At 36.3% G+C, this 12,833-nt stretch overlaps 1 protein-coding gene across 5 annotated transcripts in view; it reads right to left on the bottom strand.

The window, feature by feature from the left end:
• CNKSR2 (connector enhancer of kinase suppressor of Ras 2) overlaps positions 1–12,833 on the bottom strand; it is a 268,660-nt gene that overhangs the window by 137,486 nt on the left and 118,341 nt on the right. For all 5 annotated transcript variants that reach the window (XM_002913934.4, XM_002913935.4, XM_019809712.2 and 2 more), the window contains exon 6: positions 1,836–1,955. In XM_002913934.4, the coding sequence (XP_002913980.2) occupies positions 1,836–1,955 (120 nt within the window). The remainder of the gene's footprint in view (positions 1–1,835; positions 1,956–12,833) is intronic.

The following is a 12,833-nucleotide window of genomic DNA, read 5'->3' as shown; positions in this document are numbered from 1 at the left end:
CTCCTCAGGGGACCGGCTGAAAAAGGTGTCCCCTACTCCTCCGCCATCTTAACCTCCCCCCCCAATTGTCCTTTAAAAATGATTTCTCTAGGTGGTTCCAGTTTTAAAGTTACCCTCATAAACCTCTCGCACTTCCCTTTGGCAATTCCAACTTTAAATGTGCGATAATGGAACAAGCTTTGTTAAGATGTACTTTATGGAGATTTACCTGGACTTAAACCCTGCCCCTATTGTATATTACCTATGTGACACAGGGGAAATTGCTGAAGATCTGTGATTCCATTTTCTCATTTGCAAAATAAGAAAGTATCTACTCTAAAGAGTTGTGAGAAAATACTTGGCAAATGGTAAGCACTCAGGTATTTTCTTTTCTCTTCCAGCTCTTTCTCAGACTAATTGAATGTGGTTGTCAGCATTTCAAGTTCATGGCTGTTTCAAAGACCAGACCCAGAGCTACCTCTTTCAAATTTAAAAAATTAAAGACACGTTCAAAGCTATACCTTGCGTTAAAAACAAATCAAGATTTCATAATGTTCATTAATTAGCACTGTACTGACTCACTTCATATGATTACTATTTCCCATGATTTCAGTAGAAATTAGTGGGGAAAAAAATCAAGGCTCTTTTCTCCAAACACTGTCCTTAGCACCACAGACTCATAGAGCTAGAGGAAGCTTTAAGGTTGATATAGTCCACCTTCCCTTCCTGCCCCCAACATTCTACACATGAAAATAGCAAGGCCAAGGAGGTTACATTTACTCCTCCAACTCCTCAAGATCACGCTCACAGCTATATTTTATGTAAGTGATTTGTATCCAGGTGTCCTGACTCCTAGTCTAATATAATATATATTAGTTCCTAATTTTGCACTCCACAAATCATACTGAGAGAGCTTCCTTTCCTTTATAATTACTGAAAAGGGAATTATAGAAAGGAAAATCTTCAATATTATAGGTTGAAAGATGTTTTAAATGAAACTGGACTGTGTAAAGATAACCAAAAGGAATAGTAAGAATTTAAAATCATAAATATTACTTCAAAGAAGTTTATAAATGCTAAAAATAAGCTCTTAAAGTTAAAATTAGATATGCACTTATAGGCTATGATGATGACATACTTGCTGGTTATATCTGACATAATGATTTCCAACTTCCCAGGAAAACACTGATAAAAGCCACAAAAGCATGAGAAACTACAGCTACCAAAAAGTAATTTGCCAACTATCAGCAGAAAAGTCACTCTATTGAATAGATGACCTCACACTGAAAATTCACTGTTATGAATTGAAGATGATTATCTTTATTATTACATAAAAAATACATCTCCTAGATGTCAGCCTAATTTTGGCGAAATCCACCTGTTTACTCACCCTTGTAAGAAAGAACAGATATGAGTTATAAACAATATCGGGTTTGTCTAGCTTACACAACCTAAGGGAAAAGAGCCCTATTAAAATCACAACAAACCAAAGCAAAAGAAAGAAAACACCTACTTGCATGGGCAGCTAATATGGGTTCTTAGTATAAAACCCTTAAACTTCCTTTAAACCTAAGGAACTTTTGGTAGGGGGTGAAAGAATGTAATGAAAGCTAATTTAATACCAAAGTAAACAAGATAATTTAGAAATCCCCATTTTAAATTCTCTTTCATTTTCATTTATCTTCATAAAACTTCTTAATGTGACAAACTCCCACTATTTTAATTTATCTCTAGAAAAAAATACAAAATATTCGGTTTGTTAGAATTTATGGATTCCCATATTTGGAGGCCGCATTGCCCACATCATCAGCTGTTTGCTGTCGGATGGTGGCTTTAACAAACATGGTGGCTCTTACCAGGCCTTCACTTGGTTTGATGTTTGCCAGCTGAATCACTTCCAGGTGTGCAGACTGTGAAACCAGAGGATCTGATGACAGGGATATGATGTGGTCACAGACTCCAGAAAGAGTTTTACACTGAAAGAAAAAAATTATGGTAAACACATGTTGTATGTAACATATGAATCACTTTTTGTTTTAACTTTCTTATAAGGAAAAATAAAAGAAATAGAAGTAGTTGATATTTTAGTCTATAAAATCTGCATAAGAAAGGTATTCAGATGAAAAAATACATACACGCACACAACACACCTATATTCTGAATTACGGATATAGGAACTAAACACCAAAGTATTCAAGAAAGTTATGGTTTTGTTTTGTTTCTATTATTTGATTCATCAGATTTAAAATCAAACGATTATTTCTAAACAAGCTTAATAATCTGAGAAATTCTCGATAACAGCCATTGGATTGAACTGAACTCAGTAATTTCCAAAACACCGATGATCATGATCAGAAAAGTTTTAAAAAAATCCAGTCAACGACCAGGAAGATGAATCTTCCAAACATGCTCAGTGAACTCCTCCTACTCATTTGTCTAGACTTTACTGCTCAAGGTTACTTTCATATAAAGTTTCCTACCTCCTCCACGCAAAGTTCGCCACTTCCTCAATACTGGTTTCTCAGCATTCTATGAAGTCTGAAATTGTCTAATTTCATTCTGAAGCCCTCTGGAAGCAGGAACCATGTCCTACTCATCTCTGACTTCTCTTCGTCCCCTCCCCCTACCTACCACCCATAGCAGGTAGAGAGATCCTACAACATATAAGATACTCAATAAATACGAGCTGAATAAACTGAAGAGCAAATGAAATTTAACACTTAGTAGAGTGGCTGGACTGAGGACAGAAAGCCAGTACTTTAGGTTAGGATAAATCCCTTCATGCTGCTTATAGAATAGACTTAAAATGCTACATCCATAATGATATGGTTAAGAGTTAGACATGGCAGAATCATGAAGAAAGTGGGACATAAGCGAATGAGGCTTGGAGTATACTCCCCTTGAATATGCTGGCCCTTAGATGTTTCAGACTCTCGCTGTACTTACTGGAACTTGGCGTCCATCATTTGATTTACTTTTTATTATTGTTATTGTTATTTTACCTTTATTGTGGGAAGAGCCATTATTTTGCAGCAATCAAGGTGTCATCTTCTTTGACATGTTACATTTTTTCTGTGACCTATTTTAAGGGAGACAGTTCTCTCTGCCTGGTCAAGATAATAAGGACTCTCTTTTTGTTTGCTATATTCTGTACTTGGCCCCTCAGTCTGTGCTGGGTTCAGCTTCCTCACACCAAACAAACTGCCAAACTAAATTTCCCTCATAATCACACTCCTTTTTGCATCTGCTTCTCAAGGCTCCACTTTTACTGCACCCATCAGCCTCCAGAGCCAGACATTAGCCGGCAAGATACCAATACCCATGGAAAGAATGTGGGCTTGATATGAAGACAGATGTGGGCAATCACCACACTGTCAGTTAGTTACTTGCTGTGTAACTTTCAGCAAGTTATTTTATATCCTTGAGACTCAATTTCCTCTTGTAGAAAATGGGGTAATAAGAATTGTTTTATATGGTTTATATGACAAATCAGGTTAATGTATAGAAAAAGAGCCTTTATCCAAAGAACATACTAAATAAATGCTTATTTCCCCCCTGTTGCTTTCTCTACCCTCAAAGGGCTTAATCCTTACTCATGGGATGAATTATCTCCTTATTCTTCATTACATGGCTTTGTTGACCAAGTTACAATGACCAGTAACCACACTGCATGGCCATGATGGGAGACTTCACATCTCTTTACTCTCTCTGATGTTCAAATCTCAATGCTCAGGTATAATGAAAGCATTTACCCTGAAGAGCTGCTAAGCATAGTGCCAAGAGGGAGACCACCTCCCAGAATTTGGAAAACCTACAGGGCCCCATGCGGGCACGTGCCCTGTGTGGTTGCACAGGGGCCTGCACTTAGTACTATGCTCTGCTCTTGTGGTCTTGGAATTTTCCATTATTCTTGAACAAGGAAGGGACCTGATGTTTTTATTTTGCACTAGGTTTCACATATTATGTAGCATACCCTGGGACCCCAGTTGTGTATGTGTATATGTATGTGTATGTGTATGTGTATGTTTTAAATCCTCTTGAAAATATTCATCAGCAGCCATGGGGAAAAGGACAGAATGGCAGCACTTAACATACAACTGGCTGCATTTCAAATTGCTGCTGTTTGAAAGGAAAGAGAATACTTTTGGGCAGATTTAAATCTTTCAGCTATTCCTTTCCTCTCACGTGTGGGTACATTTTCATGCTTATTTTCTCTTTATCTTAAGGGGGAAGATAATATACTTAATTCTTAAAGAGTTTCTAATTAGGACACTTGGATTGCATGATAATCTAAAGGATATATATATTAATGCATATATAATATATAATACATAATATGTAATTAATATATATATTAATCTAAATCACTATGCCAAAAGAAATCTAACAATCTAAAGGATTGTTTATATATGTTATATATATATATATGTCAATCTAAATCAGCACGCAAAAAAGAAACCTTCATAGTTTCTACAAATTGAAATATTTCAAAATATTCCAAAGCATAAATAAATAGGAAAGTAATGGACGTATATCAATGGCTCAATATGTGTACATTACAACATTCAGGGCCTCATAGAACACACTGGTAATGAGCAAGAGTAACTCTCGTATTCAGGCACTGGAAGCACTTAGAAGTGGGGTAGAAAGAGGAAAGGCAGAAATACTAGACTGGAGATGTGTTTACAAAAAAGAAAATACCAATTAAATCCACCGTATTAAGTTGCAAATCATTTCCTCAGATTCCTCTTCTTGAGTAATTTTGTTTGCCAAATACTTGCTATGTGCAAGGTCTGCTGGAATACAAAAGATGAGTAAAACATTGACTTTACCAGAAAAGCCATCAGGATTTAACAGATTAAAGATCTTGAAAAAAATAATAGGAAGACTTAGAAAAGAAACTCCACTAGAACCTTGCTGCCCGTTTTAGAGATAATGTACTAGAACCTTTATATTGTAGTATTTGGCACTTGACTAAGTAAGCCAATTAGAAGGGGTATAAAATGGCCTGGCTTTATATGCTAATTCTGTACTCATTACTGCATCATACATCAAGCCACTGCAAGAAATCACATTAAGATTACTAGGCAAAGTTCCAGGGAAGTTATTTAACACATTCTTGTAAAAAAGTAAATTTGTTCATTCAGTAAAATTGTGTCATATTATGTTGTTATCATTTTTTTAAAGATTGTATTTATTCATTGGACAGAGAGCAAGAAGGAGAGCACAAGTAGGCAGAGCAGGAGGCAGAGGGAGAGTAGCAGGCTCCCTGCTGAGCAGAGAGTTGAATGCTGGGCTCCATCCCAGGACCCTGGGATCATGACCTGAGCTGAAGGCAGAGGTTTAAGCAACAGAGCCACCCAGGCGCCCCTGTTGTTATCATTTTAAAGCATAGTATTATCTACTGCTACTTAATAGTATATTCTAGAAAAAGAAAATTATCAGATGGTAAGAAAAATGCATCCTTTATTATTATAAGTGAACATCAATATTACAGAGCACCTACCACATGTCTGGCGCTATGCTAAATAGCTGACCTTTGAACAGCATGGGTTTGAACTGACTGGATCCACTTACATGCAGAATTTTTAGAGTATAGTACTGTAAACGTGTTTTCTCTTCCTTAGGATTTCTTTAATAACATTTTCTTTTCTCTAGGCTACTTTATTATAAGAACACACTATAAATACATATAACATACAAAATATGTGTTAATCAACTATCTCATAGGTAAGGCTTCTGGTCAACAGTAGGCTATTTAATAGTTAAAGGTTTTGTGTAGTCAAAAGTTACACACAGGTTTTCAGCTGCATAGCAGTTCAGTGCATTGTTCAAGGGTCAATCATGCTTCATATTCATTATATCATTTACCCTTATAACAACTTCCTGAAGTAGATATTATTATAGCCAGCATAATAGAGGAGAAAGCAAGGCAAAATAAACAGATCAAGGTCATTGCCTTGGCAGAAGGACTTGAATTCTTTTTTTTAAATGATTTTTTATTATATTATGTTAGTCACCATACAGTACATTGAAGGACTTGAATTCTTAATCATTATACTTACCATCTCTTATTTCAATCCTTAAGTTTCAACATGTTTTTGATCAATTTCATTTTGTATTGCTTAAAACCGAGGTCTCTATTAAATGGGTGTTAAATAGCACATTTAAACTACATAGTATAATGAAATACAAGGCAATCCTGCAAGCCTTCTTGCAATTTAGAATGCCGTTTAGATAAGTAGTAGATTTGAGACTGTGAAAAGCACAACTCTCTGGGAAAACTTAAAGTCATTTTAGTAGCAAAAGAATAACTCTATTCTAGCTAGAAGATGATTTGGTAATCACTTGTATTAAGGGTATTCTTCTGCTATTTTTGCAATATTCATACCAAAGAATGCTAAATTCTATTTAATTCTAAAAACAGAAAGAAAAATTTGAACCTGAAATTAAAGCCTAGTAAATAACTGTCTTTAATAAAGCTAAAGGGGATATAAAATGACAGTGAGTATTATAACTGACCCTGTGGATTCTGTTGTAAGCTACCCAAGAGGGTGACAAAAAAATAGTGACTAAATAGCAGTTGACAAACAAGGCTAGTTATGACTCAAGGACCTTTTAAAACAAAAGAGGGTCATGGGCTAGAATTAGTGGTACTGTGACTTTTTTTCCTTCCAGTTGTTCATATTAATTTCAATTATGAATTAATAGAACATATTCTTGGAATGAAATGGAAAGTTTTCATATTCTGTTCTACATACATATTTTATATATATTTGCATATATGTGTATGGCTGGTTCACCCAAAACTAAAAGTTCTAAAGGGAAAAAATATCCAAGCATAGCATGTTTAGTGTAAAATGAATGGTTTTAAAATAGTTGTAAAAGCAACATTTTAGGGGGTGCCTGGGTGGCTCAGTCAGTTAAGCGTCTGCCTTCAGCTCAGGCTGTGTGATCACAGGGTCCTGGGATCGAGCCCCACATCAGCCTCGCTACTCAGCAGGGGAGTCTGCTTCTCCCTCTCCCTCTACCCCTGCTCATGTACTCTCTCACTCTCTCTTTCAAATAAATAAATAAAATCTTAAAAAAAGCAACATTTTATTCACTGTGGAGATTCAAGAAACAAGCAACCTTATATTAATATATTAACTAACAATAACAGCATTATTTCATTATCACTGACTTTATCAAGTACTTATTAATACATGAAGTTTCAGCTATTGTATTTCAAAAGGGAAACACAGTAAGTACTCTAAGTACAAACAATATTGAAAAGCTAAGTGATAGGAAAGAAGTCTTTCCTATGTTCATTAGCATCGGCACATACTAAGACATGATTAAGCTACTCAAAGTATTTTAATTTACGTTTTTCTAAATAAGTGAAGTACTGGGTCAGTTATTCTGAGTGTACTGGAGGAAACGAATGGAACTATCTTTAGATTAAAAAAATAGAAATTCATTTGACATAAGAAAGAACTTCAGGCTCATAAGCTTAACAAAAGATTTTACAAAAAAAAAGACTACAAAAGGACATTTCTCCTTTTAAGTATATACATATATAAAAGGGACAAGAATACAAAATCAAGATAAAATGGGGGAAACACCAAATGGATGCATATATATTTTAAGAAGGCAACAAAGAACTTCTCAAACTCAATACACGAGAAACAAATAAACAAATCATAAAATGGGCAGAAGATATGAACAAGACACTTTTCCAATGAAGACATACAAATGGCTAACAGACACATGAAAAAATGTTCAAAATCATTAGCCATCAGGGAAATTCAAATCAAAACCACACTGAGATACCACCTTACGCCAGTTAGAATGGCAAAGATAGACAAGGCAAGAAACAACAATTGTTGGAGAGGATGTGGAGAAAGGGGATCCCTCCTACATTGTTGGTGGGAATGCAAGTTGGTACAGCCACTCTGGAAAACAGTGTGGAGGTCCCTTAAAAAGTTAAAAATTGAACTACCCTATGACCCAGCCATTGCACTACTGGGTGTTTACCCCAAAGATACAGACGTAGTAAAGAGAAGGGCCATATGCACCCCAATGTTCATAGCTGCATTGTCCACAATAGCCAAATCATGGAAGGAGCCGAGATGCCCTTCAACAGATGACTGGATTAAGAAGCTGTGGTCCATATATACAATGGAATATTACTCAGCTATCAGAAAGAACGAATTCTCAACATTTGCTGCAACATGGACGGCACTGGAGGAGATAATGCTAAGTGAAATAAGTCAAGCAGAGAAAGACAATTATCATATGATTTCTCTCATCTATGGAACATAAGAACTAGGANTAAGGAGGGCACGTATTGCATGGTGCACTGGGTGTTATACGCAACTAATGAAGCATCAAACTTTACATCAGAATCAGGGGATGTACTGTATGGTGATTAACATAATATAATAAAATAAAATTAATTATAAAAAAAAAAGAAGGCAACAATGATGTGATAGCTACAATTTAAGAACAGTTTAAATGATTCAGGTTTTATTATCAATAAAATAGAATATAGTAACAAAAGTTTTATTTTGATAGTGTATACATATTAAAAGTTATTAATATAAATATTTCAATTAAAATAGTCTAGAGGACTATAACAGTCATAGTCCTCTAGATTATAGAGGACTATAATGTCCTCCAAAATTGTTTGTTTTGTATATTAGTATAAATCAGTATTATAAATCATGCAATTCTATGACAATTTAGGATGACATTTGCATTGTATTTTGTGAACAAGAGAGGTTTTGTTTTTCTAAAACAGTACACATTTATTCTAATATTAGTGAGAACTCTAAATATTTCTCATTCAGAAATACAGTATTCTAAGTACCTTAATACTTGACATATCTCTGTTGAGCTAACAATTTTGTACTTCTAATTATGATGGTTCCCTAATAAGATGCAAGGAGTAAACAATCAGAGGTAACTTTGAAAGAGTAAAATCCACAAACAGAATTTAAATTGGTATTCAAAACTACTATTCTACATAAATATTCCCCAACACAGGAAGACTTTCTTGCTTATATGAGTAAAGAGAATTGAAGGAGAGACAATTTTTTAAACTTAAAAAACTAATGTAATAGAAGAAAATTTCTATTTAAGCCTAATGTAAAAATTCTATCTGTATACAGTGAAGATTAAGAGTGTCAAATAGCTTCAGAATGCAACTGTAGGAGCAAATAAATGAAGGTTATATGAACTTTTTTTCCAACAAGGCCCAGAAAACTCTGCAATTCCTTTAGGTTTCAAATTCCGATGGTGGGGGAAAAAAACAAAACAAAACAAACAACTAACAAAATGAAAAGAAACCACCACCACCATTTCATTAAACCGTTCATTCACTCAACAATCACTGAGTATCTGCTAATGATTCAAATGCCAACTATTATGTTCAAGGATTTCACAACCTGGGGAAGTGTTTCAGGTGATCAGTTTGGCTTTGTGCTTAATATCACCAACATTAAGCATGCTGCCCTTGTGTTCCTGATAATGGAAAAGAGGCAATAACACTTTAAAATAACCATCATCTGCGAATGATGAGGTCAGTATCAAACAGTGAGAGAACATCAGTCCCAAATGTGTACCTGCTCTGATGAGCAAGAAGTGGACCCATGACACTTCCAACTTACTTCCAATGGCATCCCTGAGACATCCTGGTCTGAATTAAAGTTGACACCAGAGGCCCCACTCTCCTCTAGTTTCTGATAGGGAAACAGTCAGCTAGAAATCAGAATCTGATGGGGGGGAAATTTCCAGTCTATCTGCCTGCTCCCTCAGGGGCAAGAAATAGAGCTAGGCAGGCTTGCAGTGGGTCCCCAGGTAATTGAGAGAGCACTCATTAGGGGGCGTGGTACTTTCCAGGCTCAAAATTAACAAGGGTCTGGCCATACCAATAGCTCAACTAAGATGTAGGTTATCAGAAAGAGGATGCCATTTTACTTTAGACTCAAATAGTAAGACTGAAGCAGTTCATTATAATTAGATGAGCTTGAGGAAAATCGAGGCTATATATATATATATATATACACATATATGGAGAGAGAGATTGAGAGAGAGAGAGAGAGAGAGAGAGAGTTTACAGGCAAATAGGAATAAATAGCTGAGACCAGCAGGGAGCAATGTCTTCACTTATAGTTGAGAAATTCAAAATTGCTATATATAGTTTTTTGGGAGGAAAGAGCTAATTGCACTGTGCCAATTATGAATTTATTGGGTCTCAGCTCCAAATTCACCCTTCAGTGCTTGCTCTGTGATATGGTCAGGACGCTTCAAGCATTTCTGCTTTACAGAAAGCACACTGTTAAGATTTTATCAGTAGAGGGTGCTAAAGAAACATCACGAGGGGAAGGAGGCTTCTCTTTCAGGTTCCCCAGTGTTGCATTTTGCTTTGTCTTGCTCCTGCTGCACAGTCCATTAGTGATGGATGTGTATGAGAACATCCTGTGGTGCCCAGACCATTCAGGCTCTCAGTGATCTCAAGCTCAGCCTGGGCTCAGTGACCACCATCCTGGGGCTCTCTCAGCTTCCTACCCACAGCAGCACACCACTCTCTCCATGAGCCCTCCCAACAGTGTCACTTGCCTATATCCTGGAAGGTTGTTTCCTACTTGCCTGGTAACAGTGGACCAACTCTGGCTTAGGCAACCCAGTGAAGCTGCAACCCCTGGCTCCAATGAGTTTTGACTCTCAGCCTGCAACCCTTGGCTGGTGGGAGAGTGTCTGACTGTAAGTTGAACTTCCTTGCATATATCCCCCCCATCCCATCCTAGGGAATGCTTTACATTCTCTTTACATCTGTATAGGTACACTTCTGTCGTAGTTTAATATCTACCTATCTATCTAAAAAGATTTTATTTATTTTTTTGAGAGAGAGCAGAGGGAGAGGGACAAGGAGACTTTGCTGAGTGGAGAGCCCAACTGCAAGCTCGATCCCACGACCCTGAGATCATGACCTGAGCCAAAATCAACAGTCAGACACTTAACCAACCGAGCCTATTTAATAATTATTTAGATCAAACTTGTTGTTTAAGTTACAGTTTGATTTCTGTCTCCAGATTGATTCCATTACCTTGATGAAGAAATCTTTACATTTACAGTGACTCCAACTGTAGTTTAAAAAAAAAATCCATAGTGTCTTTGATCACATACAGAACAGTCTCAGGTAAAGACAGGTCTTCAATTTATCACTTCATGAGACCATACTGTTTTTTACTGATTTTGTGAGTTATCACCAAAGAATTATGGCATTTAGACCTTAGAAAACACAGATACTCCAATCCTCCAACTTAATCAGAAAGGCTAACTTAGTTTGTTCACAGCTAGTAAGTGCCAGAATGAGGTCAGGACACCAAATCTCTTTAACTCTCAAACTGGTACTCTTTCTACTACATTACTCTACCTCACTTGACTCTCTAACAAAAACAAGTATTCTTTGAGAACAAGGATTGCACACTCAGAGTCAGTCCGTGTAAGTATTTTATAATGCATAATGTGATCAGCAAATGTAATGTTAACAAGACATCCATGTAAATACACTGATGTACATAATGTCTACCCAAATCATAAGAAGACACATTAAAAAGAGATTATCTTAATTCATTATGTATGGCCACATTCTCTTTAGTATATACACATATTTTCCTTTTGTCCTAGAAAAGACAAACATTTTTTACCTCCATTTTATTCTATCTGATTTCTTCTTTCCTCTATAAGACATTGATTGTAGGAAGTTAAGTTACAGTTAAAATAATTTATAAGGCAATTAACCATCAAAATGTCAAAACCTGAAGATAGTCTAATACAACACTCAAGAAATCAATGCCTATTTCAATAATGGTATTAGCATGCTTCTTCAGGTTGAGCACAAAGATAGTGAAGGGGGCGCCAATATAGATGGGTCCAATTAACTGTGAAAACAAAGAAGCCTCTTGATGCTTTTCATCTATAAAACTCAGTATTAGAATTCATGGTTTAATGAGATGGCCCATAATCTGCATGTCCAAATGCTACAGTTAACAACCAAAATGTCAACCATACGAAAAAAAAATCTCCACTTGCAATGGCTCCAAACCACAGCTTTAAGAGAAGAGTCTAGCTATAATTGCCAAAGCTGCCTTTTCAAAGCATTAAGGACCTTTGGAAGGCCAATGTAAAATTATTTTGATGAAGTTATTGGAGTGCCACTATTTTCAGGAAATGTCTAAAGATAAAATATCAATATGATCATTTTTATTTTATTATGGAACATGCTGCTGTCCTAGTACTTATATCCTCAAGGTTTGGGGTAATCAGAAGAAATCTATGCTTACATAAATGATACAACATAGATGGTGGGGCAAAGTCTCAAATGAGCTCTTTATTTTCTCCTCCGGGCTCTTCCATTAGACCTTTTGGTTGTCTAGTTTTAGCCATTTCTAGTCTAGATAGCAGAGAAGGCACAAGACTCTCAGCCCAGATGGAGTTCAGGAGTAAAGAACACATACATTTAAAGACAGGAAAAAATTATATGAATGTTTATGAAATAAAACAAAGAGTCAACACGCCAAAATAAGCCTAATTCATGATCAAACCTAAATTAGTGAAGAAAAAGAATAGCTTAGATGGAAAAGAGAAAAGATAAGAGAGCATTTCTAAGAATGTCCTTCCTATAAACTGTAAAGTACTATATAACAAAAAGATAATCTTGGGGCGCCTGGGTGGCACAGCGGTTAAGCATCTGCCTTCGGCTCAGGGCGTGATCCTGGCGTTATGGGATCGAGCCCCACATCAGGCTCCTCTGCTATGAGCCTGCTTCTTCCTCTCCCACTCCCCCTGCTTGTGTTCCCTCTCTCACT

Source organism: Ailuropoda melanoleuca, chromosome X (genome assembly GCF_002007445.2).
Source record: "Ailuropoda melanoleuca isolate Jingjing chromosome X, ASM200744v2, whole genome shotgun sequence".
NCBI lineage: Eukaryota > Metazoa > Chordata > Mammalia > Carnivora > Ursidae > Ailuropoda > Ailuropoda melanoleuca.
This window is presented reverse-complemented; position numbering and strand designations above follow the sequence as displayed.